The 17,799-nt window shown below is 38.1% G+C and overlaps 3 protein-coding genes across 3 annotated transcripts; 2 read left to right on the plus strand and 1 right to left on the minus strand.

Moving 5' to 3' along the window:
- Positions 1–922: 922 nt before the first annotated feature.
- LOC126789558 (uncharacterized) lies at positions 923–9,297 on the plus strand. Its single transcript, XM_050515754.1, has 16 exons — positions 923–3,181; positions 3,298–3,435; positions 3,646–3,788; positions 3,925–4,135; positions 4,256–4,493; positions 4,588–4,738; positions 4,827–5,131; positions 5,244–5,312; positions 5,439–6,880; positions 6,991–7,128; positions 7,300–7,460; positions 7,630–7,840; positions 7,946–8,183; positions 8,262–8,412; positions 8,492–8,815; positions 8,996–9,297. Exons 1-15 carry the CDS (start codon positions 1,762–1,764, stop codon positions 8,792–8,794), a joined length of 5,319 nt encoding a protein of 1,772 aa, XP_050371711.1. The 5' UTR covers positions 923–1,761; the 3' UTR covers positions 8,795–8,815; positions 8,996–9,297.
- Positions 9,298–10,553: 1,256 nt separating this feature from the next.
- Positions 10,554–13,892, plus strand: LOC126787658 (G-type lectin S-receptor-like serine/threonine-protein kinase RKS1). The gene is made up of 7 exons (XM_050513548.1): positions 10,554–11,996; positions 12,131–12,262; positions 12,390–12,544; positions 12,707–12,917; positions 13,027–13,264; positions 13,350–13,500; positions 13,590–13,892. The coding sequence occupies exons 1-7, from the start codon at positions 10,754–10,756 to the stop codon at positions 13,890–13,892; spliced, it is 2,433 nt and encodes an 810-aa protein (XP_050369505.1). The 5' UTR covers positions 10,554–10,753.
- Positions 13,893–13,953: 61 nt separating this feature from the next.
- On the minus strand, positions 13,954–17,361 carry LOC126787659 (G-type lectin S-receptor-like serine/threonine-protein kinase At4g27290). Its single transcript, XM_050513549.1, has 7 exons — positions 16,080–17,361; positions 15,808–15,951; positions 15,568–15,725; positions 15,274–15,484; positions 14,953–15,190; positions 14,717–14,867; positions 13,954–14,628 (listed from the first exon to the last, which is right to left on the minus strand). Exons 1-7 carry the CDS (start codon positions 17,359–17,361, stop codon positions 14,323–14,325), a joined length of 2,490 nt encoding a protein of 829 aa, XP_050369506.1. The 3' UTR covers positions 13,954–14,322.
- Positions 17,362–17,799: the final 438 nt, after the last annotated feature.

Here is a 17,799-nt window from a genome sequence, read left to right on the forward strand (position 1 = left end):
TATGGTTGAGAAAAAACAACTAAAAGTTGACAACCCAAAAGATTGAGACTTATCAGTCGGTGGTGATTGTTAAAGAGGAAGACTGTGCAAAAGCCAAGTCCAGGGGAAGAACAGTCGAGGTAATGCACTCATTTGACCTCTTTAACATTTTTCTTTTTGGATCATCTATACAGCAATACAGAGAAGTTGAAATTAAAAATATTATGCATTGTGATACATTTTATTATTTTATACATACCGTTATCAGAAGTAAATCAGATCTAGTTTGAGTGCTAAACATCATTACAAGGTACAGTTTTAATTATCTTACAGACACTGAAATCCCCAGGTGTGAAAGTGGGGATGAATTGGGAAAACTGGGCTAGAATCGGTTAAAACATTTTAGGATTTTTGGAAGTCACAAGGACCCTGGAGAGTTTGGACTTTGGACTTTGGCACACACCAGTACTGTGTTAAGATAAAAGGGCCCAATTCATATTAGCCCAACAACTAAGTAGTGTAAATAGAGATTCTTACTAGGATTAAAGTAGCTGAAGATCATTTTTGTAAAAATACCAATATTATCAAAATACCAGTTCGTCGTTTTCTACTTGCATCTTCTTCGTTTTGTAACTTTCATCATCTTCATGAGTTCATCAAAAACTTAACATACTGGAGAAGTAAATCATTCCAGACTGGTTTCTGGTCACCGACAGACGAGATGTATTACAAGAACAATCTCACAGCAGTGACTAAACGAAAATGTATTTTAGGATTCTTTAAATATATATATTTTAAAGGAGAATTCTTAATCACAGTTATATGAGAAAATAATTTCCGTGTAAAAATTGTAATACTGTGTCTCCTATTAAAATTTTAACAAAGTTCATCAGAGTGGTAAAACCTTTCAAGAAGTATACTCTATTTCTCACTTAGTTGAGGCACCTTTACCCTCAATATCTTAAGTGATGAGGAACTCTCTCACCAAGTTTAGTAATTGTCTCTGCTCGCAACTTGGACTCCCTCAACTTTCTCATACTCGTAAAGGATTCGGATATCTTGATCTTGAGCTTAAACAAGCTCAGATGTCTTATTCTTGCATCTGATGCATTTTATATGAGCATTGTTCTTCATGGAAGTATGTAAGTGTGAAGACATGATAGGAAAATCATGCTTTTCCATTTCTTACGTTCTTCTAAGTCTGCATGCATGCTTTCTTCATGACAAATCTTCAACCGCCATCTTGTGCGACTTGATTTTCTCATCTTCAAAATAAGCTGCTCCAACTTTGGCACTTTGCTATCCATATTGCAACTAGCCTATTTGCATGCAAGTCATGATCGATTCAATGGGTCACTAAGGCTACAGCTAGAAAATAATGGTTTTCTCATATATGGTGAATTACCAAGCCAGCTCATGGATTTCCTCCTCCACTTGCTACAGGATGGTGACAAACTGACAATTGTAGGTTTTCTATTATAGGCAGATGCCAAATTTGCAAGTCTACACATGTTTTCTTATAGCATTAAAGTTTTGACTTCTATATTCTATGAAAGTCCTTATTTTATGTAGTAATGTGATCTGAGCAGTGGTAAGCTCCTGCCAAAAGTCAATTTATCAGATGCATCTCTGAAGAACAGAATTTTCTCGATTTATTAGCTTCAATTTAATTATTGTATAGTCACATTATCAAAGAGTCATCAGCAAGGTATTTTAGACTTCAGATTGAATCAGACATGATTTGAGCCCAGAATAACGGCTTTTAGATGAGTCATTGTCATCATGTCATATTCCGCATGCATTATTGGAAAAGTTCAAAATAGAAGTCTTGTCCAGAAGATCAACTTAACGCGGCTGATTTTACTGCCCACCAGCTCAAGTATAAAAATGGAGAAAAAAAAGAAGAAAAGATGCCACTGGTTCATTACTACACAACTGAATATGCAGATCGACAGAATGTTTATGAAAACTCTGCATCTATTTCTTCTCTTTCAGTTGTGCACTTCCAGGGACACCATGAGAGGGAAAGAACAGTTGAAGGATGCTGATGGAGACTATTTAGTGTCCAAAGAAAGCAAGTTTGAGTTAGGTTTCTTCAGCCCCGGAAATTCCAGCCACCGGTATGTTGGAATTTGGTATTCTCCGAGTATAGTATCAGAAAAAACAGTGGTGTGGGTTGCAAACAGGAACAACCCCATCAATGATACCTCCGGTGTGCTCACAATCAACAGGTATGGAGAACTAGTCCTTTATGCACATAGCATGCAGGGCATTCCTATTTGGTCCACTAATAAGTCGCCGTTGGTCCAAAACATTAACACTAGCACTTTATCTGCACAGCTTTTGGATACAGGAAATTTAGTTGTGTTCCAGGATGATGATAATGCTATCTTTTCTTGGCAAAGTTTTGATTACCCTACAGATACACTGATTCCAGGTATGAAACTTGGGGTGAACTGGAAAATTGGGTTAGAATGGGTTATAACATCTTGGAAGTCACAAGATAACCCTGCAACTGGGGACTATACACATCGGCTTGATTGGAAGCAGACTGCCAGCCCAGAGTTTTCTACATATAAAGGTTCAAGTAAGTATTGGCGAAGTGATCCAGGACCCTCTGCTAGTTGGGTCATTAATCAAGATGGAATTTATTATTACATGAATAAGACCAATGGAATTGAAAGAATAACCTTGAATGGTTCTGAAATACAGCGCTTTACATGGGCTGAAGGAGACCAACAATGGAAGGATAGCTATGCTGCACCGGCATTACGGTGTGACTATTATGGACATTGTGGCGCCAACAGCAAATGTAGCCCTGACAATATTAGTTTGTTTGAGTGTGATTGTCTACCTGGTTTTGAACCAAAATATATTAATGAGTGGAATAAGAATGATGGGTCTGATGGATGTGTGAGTAAGCGGAAGGAAGTTTCTAAGTGTGAGAATGGGGAAGGGTTTGTGAAGGTGACAAGAGTTAAATTTCCAGATACATCCATAGCAGCTCGATCGGAAGCAAACACTAGTAACAAAGTGTGTGGGCAAGGGTGCTTGGCAAATTGTTCTTGCAAAGCATATCTGAGCCTTCTAAATGAAGAAGGCTCTTTTGATTGTTTGACATGGTACGATGAATTGATGGATATTTTAGTGTACACAGAGGTTGGACGAGATCTATATGTTCGTGTTGATTGGATTGACTTAGGTAATATACTACTTCGCTCGCAGTAGAAGCAAACTCAGCCAACGACACAGCACTCTATAATGACAATTTCCTGTTTTGTTTTTCATGTTTTTCTAACTCTTTGTTACCCTATTTAGCTGAGTATGCTGGAAAATCAAATGGTTTCTTGAAAAGAAGGGGTATGCTGGCTATTCCAATACTCTGTGCTTTGCTAGCATTAGTACTGATCATTCTGAGCGGCTGTTGGTGGCGTAAGAAAAAAAGGAATACAACAGGTAAATTTTGCTCCTATATACTTTGATTCATCTGCTTAGTTTTCATGAGCTTATCAGCTTGTGCGGTCTGTGGTTAAATTTCTCACATACATGATGAAACTCCAACAAATCAAATTCATTTAAGAAAATGCATTGAAGTCATTATATCATGCAGTATAAACTGTGAGGATAAATATAGTTTTATAGAATAATTGTTATTGCTGTTGGCAGATATTACAGAGGCAGATGAACTTGAGGAAACTAAGAGACACCCCGAATTGCAATTTTTCGATTTGAACACATTAATGGCAGCCACAAATAACTTCTCTCGTGTCAATGAACTTGGCCAAGGTGGTTTTGGTTCTGTTTATAAGGTGAAGAGTGACTTCTTCTGAGCACCTAAAAAATTTCCTCTTTTCTGGTTCTTTGAATGTGAAAAAGTATTCTTTTTTAAATGATAAAAAAGTTCATGAAAGTTTTATACTAATCTATCTTAAACTGTAACTTCAGGGTCAATTACCAAATGAGCAGAAGATTGCTGTGAAAAGGTTGTCTAAAACATCAGGACAAGGAACTGAAGAATTCAAAAATGAAGTAGCACTCATAGCAAGACTTCAACACCGGAATCTTGTAAAGCTCTTAGGCTGTTGTATGAAGGGGGAAGAACGGATGTTAGTCCTGGAATACATGCCGAACAAAAGCCTGGATTCATTTCTCTTTGGTATGTCTTTACTCCTTGGTTAGATTAATTAGTATATGACATATTTAAGGTACTGAATACCATATTTAGCTTCACAAAGGTCCCATGCATAGTCAAACAAAACCCGAGTATTTGATGCAGATCGCTCAAGACGATCCTTCTTGGATTGGGAAAAGCGCTTTGACATCATTAATGGAATTGCTCGTGGGGTTCTGTATCTTCACCAAGACTCAAGACTGAGGATTATACATAGAGATCTAAAAACCAGCAATGTTCTTTTAGATGCTGAAATGAACCCAAAAATTTCTGATTTTGGCACGGCTAGAATATTTGATGGAGATCAGGTTCAGGATAAAACGAATAGAGTTGTTGGAACATAGTAAGAACCAGAATATATATTTCACGTTTCATATTCACTATACGTCTATCCTATATATGTGTGGCTGTTGACATTTTGGTTTCTTCATATGCAGTGCCTACATGTCACCAGAGTATGCAGTGTTTGGCAGATTTTCAATTAAATCAGATGTCTTTAGTTTTGGGATCATATTGTTAGAGGTTGTGAGTGGCAAAAGAAACAATAGCTTTTCTCAAGAGGATCCTTCCATGAACTTGATAAGACATGTAAGTTGCACATATTTTGATAAGAACTTGCGGACGTAAGAGTATTTATATATGCATCCATTTCTGAAACTCATAGTTACATGTACAGGTTTGGGACCTCTGGAAAGAAGACAGAGCCATGGAGATTGTGGATCCGACTCTGGAGTCATATAACTCTGATGAGGTCATGAGATGCATACAAGTTGCACTCTTGTGCTTGCAAGAAGAGTCAGATGACCGGCCGGCCATGTCTGCCATCGTTTTTATGTTGAGTGGTGAAACATCTCCTCCTTATCCTAACCAACCTGCATATGTATTCAGAAGAAACTCCGGCACCACCGATGCCGATTTATCAGTACCAAAAGAATCAAATTCTATAAGCAACTTGACAGTAACTACAGTGGAAGCACGGTAGTTACAGGAAAGGATAACTACATGCTAGTTTACGGTTGTAATATAATCTCGAAACAAGTCTGGTAATTTTGTCTTGTAATGTAGATTTGATTGATTTCTGCTTATATTGTAGCTTAATCACCAACTACTTGGACTTTTCGAACACTTTGGTCATCATCAATGTGGGCTGGAAGGAAGAGATGTTTTAGTACGTGTATTCCTACTCTTTCCACTTTGGTTGGCCTTTAGCTTTGACTAACGTACTAGGAAATTTACTTGCATGTCTTAGTACATGTATTCCTTTAATTTAGCGAAAATGTTTTCAAAGACTTCGCCTGTGTTCCTTGTCTTCCCATGGGAGTTTTGCTTATATTCTAGGTGACTGCATGACTGCATCCTCGTTTGATATAGCGAAGAAGCCCATTTGCTTATATTCTATATCATTTTCTCTTCATTCCCTCCCAACTTTATGTCAAAAAATACAACTACTGCTGTTTCATAGCTACAACTACAAGCTGTTAAGGCCCCAGAAAATGTTGCTCAAAGCTCTGCTTTTCTTCCTCATCTTCCACATTTCCGAGTCCAGTGACACCATAAGAGGGAATGAAGAGAAACTGAAGGATGTTAATGGAGAATACTTAGTGTCCAAAGAAAGCAACTTCTCATTGGGTTTCTTCAGCCCCGGAAATTCTAGCTATAGGTATGTTGGAATTTGGTATTCTCAGATTAGAGTACCTGAACAAACAGTGGTGTGGGTTGCAAACAGGAATAGTCCCATCAATGATACCTCTGGTGTGCTCAAAATAAACAGGTACGGAGAACTGGCCCTCTATGCATATAATTTGGAGCATGATCCTATATGGTTCACAAATATTTCGCAGTCGGTCCAAAATGTGAACACAAGCACTTTATCTGCACAGCTTTTAGATACAGGAAATTTAGTTATGTTCCAGGATGATGAAAATGAAGTCTATGCATGGCAAAGTTTTGATCATCCAACAGATACTCTAATTCCAGGTATGAAAGTTGGAATGAACTGGAAAACTGGACTAGAATGGGTTTTTACATCTTGGAAGTCAAAAGATGACCCTGGAACTGGGGACTATAGCTTAAGGATCTATCCGGATCAGATTGCAATCCCCCAATTATTTATGTACAAGGGTCTGAATAAGTATTGGCGAACTGATGTAGGGCCTACTGTTTTCGTCGATAATCAAGAGGAAACTTATTATTCCATGAACGACACCAATGCAATTACAAAAGTAACAGTGACTAATTCTGTGTTACAGCACCTTACATGGGATGATGGTGTCCTTCAGTGGAAGGTAGAGTTCTCTGCACCAAAGTCCCAGTGTGACGTTTATGGAAAGTGTGGAGCCAACAGCAAATGTAACCCTGATACTCTTAATCAATTTGAGTGTGAATGTTTACCAGGTTATGTGCCTAAGTCTTTAAGTGATTGGAATAAGAGAAATGGGTCAGGTGGATGTGTGAGTAATCGGCTTGGTTTATTAAAGTGTGGAGATGGAGATGGGTTTGCGAAGCTGGAAAGAGTTAAATATCCAGACACATCGATAGCAGCATTGTTACATTCAGGTATTAGTGCCAAAAAGTGTGAGCAGCTGTGCCTAAGTAATTGTTCTTGCACTGCTTATTTTAGCACTGGAGATGAAGAAGACTGCTTCACATGGTATTATGACTTGATGGACATTTTAGTGTACTCAGAGTTGGAGTTTGATCTGCACGTTCGTGTAAATGCAACCGTTTTAGGTATTAGTCTTCTTCGAATGGACGCAAACTTGATCAACTAACAATATATAAGTTTACAATTACTTGATTTCAGTTTAATTGTATTCTGATCCTTTGTACCTTTTATGTAGCTGCTTATGCAGGAAGATCGCAAGGTTTCTTGGAAAGGAGGGGTATGTTGGCTATTCCAATACTGTCTTCTGTGCTTGCATTGGTACTAATCATTATGCTTGGCTGTTGGTGGCGTAAGAAGAACAGAAACACAAAAGGTATCTCCTATATTTCCATAAAATACTAGTTGCCATGAGCTGGTAATAAAGCTACTTCAGTCTCCAAATCATATGAAAAAAAAAGTGACAAGATCAAATGCATTCAAAAAGCATGGACTATGTTGTTCGAACAGCGAGCTTAAAATGATGTAGTTGTTTTTTCTGGCATAGATTTTGTGGACGCCGAAGAGCTTCAGCATAGATTTTTTCTGCCAAAACCTAACATAGAAGAAACATTGCACTTTTTCGATCTTGACACTATAATCGCAGCCACGGACCACTTCTCTCGAGTCAATGAACTTGGCCATGGTGGCTTTGGCTCTGTTTATAAGGTAAACAACAAATTTTGATATCCTCCACACTTCTAAACTCCACAGTTCTCTTATTTTTCTATCTAGCTATGTTAGGTTTTGGCATGGCTGTTTCTTTATGTTGCTGCTTAAAGGTGTTGGCTACTTGACTGTGTGAAAGTTATATTGATATTCCTGATCATAACTTCAGGGCAAGCTACCGAATGAACAGAATGTTGCTGTGAAAAGATTGTCAAAAACTTCAGGACAAGGGATAGAAGAATTTAAAAATGAAGTTGCCCTCATAGCAAGACTTCAGCACAGAAACCTTGTGAAACTTTTAGGCTGTTGTATAAAGGGAGAAGAAAGGATTTTAGTCCTAGAATACATGCCTAACAAAAGCTTGGACTTCTTTCTTTTCGGTATGAGCAGAGGATATAATGATTAATTCATGACATTTTTCATATATAAAGCACATATATATCTGATGCTTCTTACTAAAAGGAACAATCTGCATTTTGATGTAGATCATAGAAGACGGTCCTTCTTGGATTGGCAAAGGCGCTTTGAAATCATCAACGGGATTGCTCGTGGAATTCTGTATCTTCACCAAGATTCAAGATTAAGGATTATACACAGAGATTTAAAAACCAGCAATGTTCTACTTGATGATGAGATGAACCCAAAAATTTCTGATTTTGGCATGGCTAGAATAGTCCACGGGAATCAACACCAAGATAAGACGAGCAGGATTGTTGGAACATAGTAAGATTACTTATATCACATAGAATCTTCATCAGTTTCTATTATTTGGCTTTAACATGTTATATTGTTTATACACAGTGGCTACATGTCGCCTGAGTACGCTGTATTTGGGAAATTTTCCACAAAGTCTGACATCTTCAGCTTTGGGATCATAATGTTGGAGATTGTAACTGGCCAGAAAAATAATGGTTCTAATCTAGACGATCCCTCCATGAATTTGATAGGACATGTAAGAAACACGTACATGTTTTTCTAACAACTAATTTTATCCCTATTCAATACTTTTCTTAACTAAAGTTATACTACAGGTCTGGAAGTTCTGGAGAGAAGGTAGAGCCTTAGATATTGTGGATTCGACACTGAAGTCATATCAGTCTAATGAAGTCATTAGGTGCATACAAGTTGCCCTCTTGTGCGTACAAGAAGATTCAAAGGACCGACCTTCCATGTCAGCCGTTGTTTTCATGTTGAGTGGTGAAGCATCTCCTCCATTGCCTAATCAGCCGGCATTTGTTTATAGACAAAATTCCGGCGATGATGCTGATCCATTACTTTTATATGGACCTTACTCTGCAAACGACTTGACAGTAACAGTAATGGATGCTCGATAATTATGGAAACTGTTGTCTTGGGTAAATCTGCATTGCCTGCATGGTACAATTTTTTCATAGCTCGTGAGGCCAGATCATATTCATGGTGTAATCCTATTTCCAGTATTATGGTGTATTAGGTTTTTAATCCTCATCTGATTGTACTAGGATCTTAAATTTTGATCTATATTCCATTTCCTAACATCAATCTATTAATCCCAGTTATACTTGGAGACCGGAGAGACGAGTTTAGGCCCAAAATACAACCCACAACTAAGGCCCGACTATGCTGACAAAGACCACCTATAACACAAGTCTTCGTGGCCCCTGCACCGTCGGAGAGCAACCACAGTCGACCACCCACCACCTTCCCTTTAACGTTTCACAACCAAACTAGGCTTTCCATCCAAGTGTCCAACAACTCATCCCGAATCCTTAGCCAATGCAGAACCCAATGCACTGCAGTTCATGCATGTAGCCTTTGATGAAAAGCCAGCATTGTCAGGAGCTTTATTATGAGATGAGTAAATTTATGTCCTTGTTGTGGACAATCATTTGAACTTTTATTTCAATTTTGATGAGACCAATATAAAGGGATTGTGGAGAGAATCTGTTGATCTGTATCGAGGCTTCAATACATATATTTGTCTCTTTGTTCAATAAATCTGCTAGCTTATTAAGGTTTGATTGATCAAGTGCAGATAACTTGTTAGTGATAGTTTCAGTGTCCAAAGGCAATAGCTATGAATTTTGGACACGAACCCAGAAAATCTAGCTACCACTTTGAAGAAACCCAGTTCAAAGTTGCTGCCTTTGGACACTGAAAGGTGCGCATTCTGTAGTTGTTCTTATTTCCTTGTTATGGTATCCACGGAACATTTTCTGGGGGATTTGCAGGTATGAATAACCCAACTGTAGTTTGAAGTTCTTACTTTTAAAGTGGATTGGTGTGTACACATCGGTATTGTTTGATCTGGTTGACAGTTTTGTTTGATCATGGCAATTTTGTCTTGTGATGTAGACTTCGATTGTTCATTGTGTTGAAAAAAAAAATCCAAAATAAATGCGGAAATGATTAATGAAAGGCCAACTAGAGCATAAAGATGAAGTTTTAGCTTAATTATTAATCCCTTAATATGATAGTCTTTATCAAGAGAACCAGAATGATGGTTAAATGAGCAAAAGCCTCATCTTTATTCTTTGGTTGGTTGGCTGGCCTTTGAATTTGTGTAACATAGCATTTTGGGAGATGATTATCATGGTGATGTAACATAGCCTTGGACTAAATATACATTAACTATTTCTTTGTTGAATGTTTCTGATGTCCAGCTTATAGTGGCTTTGCAGAAATATTAGAAGTTTGTTTCATGCAGATGGCCCTATCAGAGAGTTATCTGCACTCTAACCTTTTTTCTTTTGTATGTGTGAATGGTTTCTTTCTCAACTTCTGTTGAAAATGTTTACGCTAAAGGCTAACTGTAGCACAAAATGGGGAATTTAAGTTTAACTACATACTCGTTGACTTATCAGAATATTATGGTTTCTTCTTCATGCATGGTTTCTAGATGTAGGGATATGTAAGCAGAAGCCTCATCTTTTTCTCTTAGTCAATTGAGTAATTGATCATTTCTTTGTCTCTCTTCTTTGGATAGGTTATGATGTCAACCTATAAAATATTGTAATCCTCAATAATTTTGATACTCTATTGCTGTTGAAGAATTATTCAAGTCTGTATAATGCCACCTATATCAGATGGGTTATCTTGATGTACTTTAACATACTAAACCCCATCATTTTAATATATGATTCATTGTCATTAGTGTCTCCACCTTTTTCGTATAATTTCTTCAGTTTTCAGACTCTTCCATAAGAAATTTCATGTGGCAGGAATAGAAAGACACAGTCAATTACCTATATACCTGTGTGTATTTGAAAGACTGCTGATACAGACTCTAGCTCGGATTTGGAAGTTAGGCTAAAATGTTTCTGACTCCTTTTCTTCTGTTCTTTTCCTTCCCTTTATGCATTTCCATAGACACCATAGGACCCAACCAGTATGTCAAGGATAGTGAGACAATAGTATCTAAAGCAATGAAGTTTGAGCTAGGCTTCTTCAGCCCTGGTAACTCTAGTTACAGGTATGTTGGAATTTGGTATGCTAACATACCTGAAAAACCAGTGATATGGATGGCAAATAGGGACAATCCGATTAAAGATTCATCTGGTGTCCTCACAAACAGGTATGGAAACTTGGTTCTCTATGCTTATAAGGAAAACTTAACTATTTGGTCTGCAAAGGTATCAGTCCAAACTACTAGTAGTACTTCAGCTCAAATTTTAGATACAGGAAACTTGGTTTTGGTCAAGAGTAACAGTGTAGACTACATATGGCAAAGCTTTGATTATCCAACAGATACTGTGATTCCAGGAATGAAAATTGGGTTGAATCATAAGACCGGTCTGGACAGCTTCTTAACATCCTGGAAGTCAGAAAATGACCCTGGAATTGGGGACTATTCATATAGGCTCAGCCTTAATGGCTCTCCACAATTCAGTCTGTATAATGGTTCAAGTAAGTATTTTCGAACAGCTATGTGGCCTTGGAGTCCATCACCGAGTACCACACCATATGCATATGACTACAATTTTGTCCATAATCAAGTTGGGACATACTTGATAGATTCTTCTAATAAATCCTCTGAAATTTCGAGACTTGTGCTGCAATATAATGGCATACTTCAGCACCTAATATGGAATGATGTTGAGGGGCAATGGAAGGAAGTGTGGGCGGCACCAAAGTATAAATGTGACCCATACGGACATTGTGGCCCCTTCAGTGAATGTAGTCTTGACAATATCCGATCCGAGTGTTCATGTTTGCCAGGGTATCAACCAAGTTCTTCAGGGAATTGGTCAGAGGGAATTTGGTCAGATGGGTGTGTGACTAAGCAGTTAGGAGTATCTATTAAGTGTGGCAAAAAATTTGTGAAGGTTGAACATGTGAAGCTTCCAGATGCATCAATATCAGGTTTGCTGGACACAAGAATGGGTGAAAGTGAGTGCAAGAGGGCATGCCAGAACAATTGTTCATGTGTTGCATTTTCAAGTCTAGAAATTGATGGAGGTGGCGGTTGCATGACATGGTATGGGAAATTGATGGACATTCTAATATTGGCAGAGCTGGGACGAGATTTCTATATTCGAGCAGATGGAACTGAGTCAGGTATTACTCAAATGAAATTATATTTTGCAGGGCAATTTAAGTTTAAATGTAAATATTCCTTGTCATGATGATTCTCTTCTATTCTTTTTATTTTTTATTATTATGCTTATTTTTTTCTGTGCATTCACTTGTAGCTGAGAATGACAGAAAACCAAGAGGTTTCCTCAAAAGGAGGGGAATGCTTGCTGTTCTAATTATACCTGCTCTACTGGTACTTTCTCTCATCATGTTGGCTTATTGGTGGCTTATCAAGAGAAAGACTGAAGGTATGAGAGTTTCAACTCCGATAAATCTATCTATGGATAACTATGTCTCAGAGGTGCGACAACCTTATGTTCCATGATTTGGTTGATTCCTATCAAATTATCAATACTTTTCTCGTTGTCAATACAGCCATTAGATTGAAAAGCACATGGGGGAGGCAGTACTCTCATTCTAGTAGACACCCAGATTTGCAACTTTTCCATCTCAGCACAATAATAGCTGCAACAGATGACTTCTCTCTGGCTAATAAACTCGGAGAAGGTGGTTTTGGCTCTGTTTATGTGGTAATTAAGCTCCCAACTTTACACTTGTACTATCCAAAGTAATTCAAAACCATGCAATTTGCAAATGGAAACATACAATTTTAAAATGATAAATGTTAGATAAAGAAATTGAGATCTATGGCTGAAAATTAAGAGATTTGTTGAGTTGGATTATTTCTTCAGGGCCAGTTATCCAACCAACAGAAGATTGCTGTGAAAAGATTGTCCAAGAGTTCAAGGCAAGGAGTTGAAGAATTTAAAAACGAAGTTACACTCATTGCAAAACTTCAACACAGGAATCTTGTGAAGCTTTTGGGATGTTGTGTAGAGGAAGAGGAGAAGTTGTTAATCTATGAATACCTGCCAAACAAAAGCTTGGACTTCTTTCTTTTTGGTATGTCATAATAGATTTTATTTGTTAGTTTATTTTTAGTGACCTTGTTGAAAAGGATATATTTGAAATTTCACTCCTAAAAGCATATTATCACTCTACGTTAATGTAGATCAAACTCGAAGGTCTGCCTTGGATTGGAGAAATCGATTTGCAATAATCACTGGAGTTGCTCGTGGAATTTTATATCTCCACGAAGACTCAAGGTTGAGAATTGTCCACAGGGATCTGAAAGCTAGCAATGTCTTGCTTGATGCTGACATGAAGCCTAAAATTTCAGATTTCGGCTTGGCTAGAATATTTGATGGGGACCAACTGCAGGATGAGACACGAACAATTGTTGGAACATAGTAAGTAAACGGTCACACTTGCACACAGAATTTGGAGTGAACTGTCCTATGATCACCTCTCAATTTTTATTATTCGCTCGTGCAGTGGTTATATGTCACCAGAGTACGCAGCATATGGAAAATTTTCAACAAAATCAGATGTATTTAGCTTTGGGGTCATACTGTTGGAGATTATTAGTGGAAAGAAAAATAATGCTTCTTATGAGCAGGATCATTCCCTCAATTTGATAGGCCATGTAAGTAATCAATGTTTGATAAGAATTAATATGGCTCCTCTAGTTTGTTCTTGTTAATTTCTTTATACATGATGCTGTGTCCTACACAGGTATGGCACCTATGGAGAGAACAGAATATCCTAGACATTGTGGATGTCCTACTGCAGTCATATAACGTTGATGAAGTGCTGAGATTCCTTCAGATTGGTCTCTTATGTCTGGAAGAAAATGCAACAGATAGGCCAACTATGTCCGAAGTTGTCCTCATGTTGAGTGGTGAAAGAGCTCTTGCATCCCCTCAACGACCAGCATTCATCTTCAAAAAAACTTTCCACAATAGTGCTGGTTTATTAATAACAGATGGATTTTATTCTACTAATGGTATGACAGTCACCAAAGTCGTAGGTCGATGAAGATTCATGCTCTCAGTAGCTGCATGTATGTAGACGACTTCAATGGGACTTTGGGGAACAAAGCTATATGTCAAGAAAAGGGAAGTGTTATGTGGTTTATGATGGAAGTTTTGTGTGTCTCTGTTTTATTTGTCTGTGCAAGTGTTTCCAATCCAGGCTGGAGGAAACTTGGGAGAAGGACTGTTTCTTTTGCTTTTTCCTCTCTAATTCCTTGTATTCACAAATTATTGTGATCTGAAAAACAACTGTTATACATCAGAAACTAAAAATCTGTGTGATCAAATACAAAACTTCTATACTATCGAAGATATGTTACATTCAATAAATTTCCTATATGTTAAACTGCACAAAAAGAAAGACTGAAGATCCATTTATCTTCCTCTTTTCTACAAATAAATTGGTCTGATCTGTCTTCACTTCGATGGTGTATTTACCGTCCATCTAGGATTGTTACAGTTACATCATTAGCAGTATGAAGATGCTTTCCAGTTGAAGATGTATCCCCAGCGGAAAGAAGTTCAGTAACAAAACCAGGTTCTCTCGGTTGAGGCATCACAAAATTCTCATGAGAAAGCATTAATAACACGGTTGACATGGTTGGTCTATCATCCATCCTTTGCTGCACACACAGAAGGGCTACTTGAATACATCTTGTCACTTCATTGACAGAAGAAGCTTTCTCTATCTGTGCATCCAGCAGTTCCAATAGATTTCCTTCATTCCACAGATTCCATGCCTGAAAAAAGTTGAAGCCAACGTCACAGAGATTGAGTGAAGTGTCATAAGAGCGAGTACATATCATGTTTCATTTGCATGTCACTTACATGTCCCAGAAGATTGAGGTCATGCTCAGGGTGATGAAATCCTGAACTCTTTCTGCCACTTATTATCTCCAAGACCAACACGCCGAAGCTGAATACATCTGATTTCACAGAAAAGTGTCCACTCATAGCATATTCAGGAGACATATAACCACTGTGCAAGAAGCGAAGAATTTATGTCAGAATTTTTAACGCAGTAACTTTTAACTGGACTACTCTATGCACACTTGGTCACTTACTATGTCCCAATCACTCTCCTAGTCGTTTCTTCTGTCTGTTCTCCCCCGAAAATTCTTGCTGTTCCAAAGTCTGAAATTTTGGACTTCATCTCATTGTCTAGTAAAATGTTGCTTGCCTTGAGATCCCTATGAATAATTCTCAGCCTGGAGTCCTGATGAAGATATAGTAGTCCTCGTGCAATTCCAATAATAATGTCAAATCGTTTCCTCCAAGTCAGTACTTCTTTTCTTGTTCTATCTGAGATATTTATTGTGCAGAAACATCAATGCAAATTCATAATGGAAAAAAAAATGAAGACACAGGGCTGCAGATATACGAACCAAATAGGAATTGGTCCAAGCTCTTGTTGGGAAGGTACTCATAAATTAGCATCTTTTCTTCTCTTTGTATACAGCATCCCAAAAGCTTCACAAGATTCCGGTGTTGAAGCTTCGCAATCAAGGCAACCTCATTCTTGAATTCTTGGAGGCCCTGTCCAGAATGCACTGACAGCCTCTTCACTGCAATTTCTTGTCCAGAAGGTAATACACCCTGCATTGTATCATATTTAGCGTCATTCTACATATTATTCTTTAACTTAATACCATAACAGTAAGAAACTAAGAAATTATTACCTTATATACAGTACCAAATCCACCCTCTCCAATTTTTCTTTCTAGAGAAAATTGGTCAGTAGCAGCGGAAATAGTATCAAAATCCAAGATAGGTAACTCAGGGTCATCCTCTTGCAACTCTTCCCTGTGTACTTGATATGGATTGTCGCTGCTTTGAGCTGTTTCATCGAAACTTATTCAGTAGGAGAAGAATAAAAGTAAAGTACACTAATATTTAAGGGATTTCATAAGCTGTAATACCTCTCCTGAGTCTCCTCTTTGTCTTCCTAGACCGATTAACCATGCAGATAATGACACCAAATATAAGCATTCCACCAAGTGATGATACTATAATAATGATAATCACTTTCATTCTCTTTTTCTTCTTAGCATCAGCAATGGACTCTAATTTACCAAAAAAACTGAAAGATTAGTCGATCTACTTGAAGTAATCAGTTTATTCATTCACACAGTATCAACTTGCAGAAACTAAAGAAACTTAAAAATATATGAATGGTGAAGCAACAGAATACCTATTTCTTTTCTTGCCATTCGAATGTAAATCTCTTCTCCGCCATCCGGATAGTTTCTCATATCTACCAATTCATCAAACCACATTACACAGTCTCCCCCTCTTGCATGAATATCAAGTATAGTATAAGCCGTACAAGAACAGCTCTTCAAACACTCTGCCTCACATTCCTTGAGGCTCAAACTCCGGTTTGCAAACAGGAATGAACTATCTGGCAACTTATATCCCTCATACCTAACAAAGCCATCCCCATTCTTACAATCCAAGTCCCATTTTCGCGCGCAGCCTCTGGTCCAAGTGAGCATCTGCCATTCCTGTGGTGACTTGGGAGCAAATCCTTTCAAACATACACAACTAGGACCATTGGTGTCACAACTGCCATACGGACCACAAATCCCATACCCATCACAAGTGCTCAGTTGAAGTGTCACCACACTACCCCATTCATTGTCGCTTGCTCTCCAAGTATAGTACATAAGCGTACCATCTGGATTCATCACAAACCTTGATAGAGTAGACTCTTCTACAAGCTTAAATGTGTAATAGACATCTTCACTGCTTATAGTGAAAATTGGAGTGAACACCGGATTGGGGCTAAGCTCACCGCTGCCACTGAATCTGACTCCATCCCAAGGCCCCCATCTATTTACTTTCACAGTCGACTGTCTCCTAACCACCAACTGAGGTGCTTGATCAGGCTGATCCACACTGAAAGAATATACTCCGGTGGAGGGGTTACCGGAGTTTGACCACGATGTCATATTCCGGTTAAAGCCAGTGGACAAATTCCAGCCAAGCTTCATTTCTGGCAATAAAGTGTCTGTAATGTAGTCAAAACTCTGCCAAAACACATACCCCTCTGAACCTGCACCACTTTCCTCTGTCAAGATCAAATTGCCATTGTCCAAGAGCTGCAGTATGGGACTACTTAAGACAGCAGAGACATTCACAGACCACACAGTCAAAGACTCATTAGTGGAAATCGAAAATCCTGAAGAGCCTAGAGATAAACTTGCGGAAGAAGAACCAAGAACTATAGGGTCGTCTCTGTTGGCCACCCAAACCGCAGTGAGAGGGAGTATATTCTTGTACCAAATACCCAAAAAGCTGTTGTTTGAGCTTCCTGGGGTGAAGAACCCAAGCTCAAACCTTTGGCTTGAACACACCAAAGTCTGGCCATTTGTTAAAGCCTGGTTTGGCCTTAAAGTATCCTCTGCAAATGAAATGAGTGAGTTTGAAGACAGCAAAACGTAAGAGAAAGCTAGCAATATAGAGTATCTCATTTTGGCCTCAAACCTTCAATGGTATGAAAATGGAAGCAAATGTCTGTATATGATTAGTTGGTTACCTGTACGGCTGTACAATAAAGTCAATAACGATTCTGATAAGCATTTCAGATTGTTATTTAGACAAAGTCAGATTCAACTAAGACGTGTACGCACTAAGTCAATGGGTTTACATAATATATGATGAGTTGAAGATTATGATTGATCGACGAATAATAATGAAGAACATAAATTAGAGGAAATAAGTGCTTGTTTTAGTATTGAACTCATTATCGATCGACGATCGCATTGAAACTTGATAAAATAATAAATCTGCAGCATCTATCTGTTGAACTTTCAATTTCTTCTGGATATGATGAAAGACGTTCGCTTCAGGAACTCGGGCTATTTCTCAGCTACAAGGCACCAAAAGTCTTATTCTGTCTTCATGCGTAA

This window comes from Argentina anserina, chromosome 3 (assembly GCF_933775445.1).
Source record: "Argentina anserina chromosome 3, drPotAnse1.1, whole genome shotgun sequence".
NCBI classification, from domain to species: domain Eukaryota; kingdom Viridiplantae; phylum Streptophyta; class Magnoliopsida; order Rosales; family Rosaceae; genus Argentina; species Argentina anserina.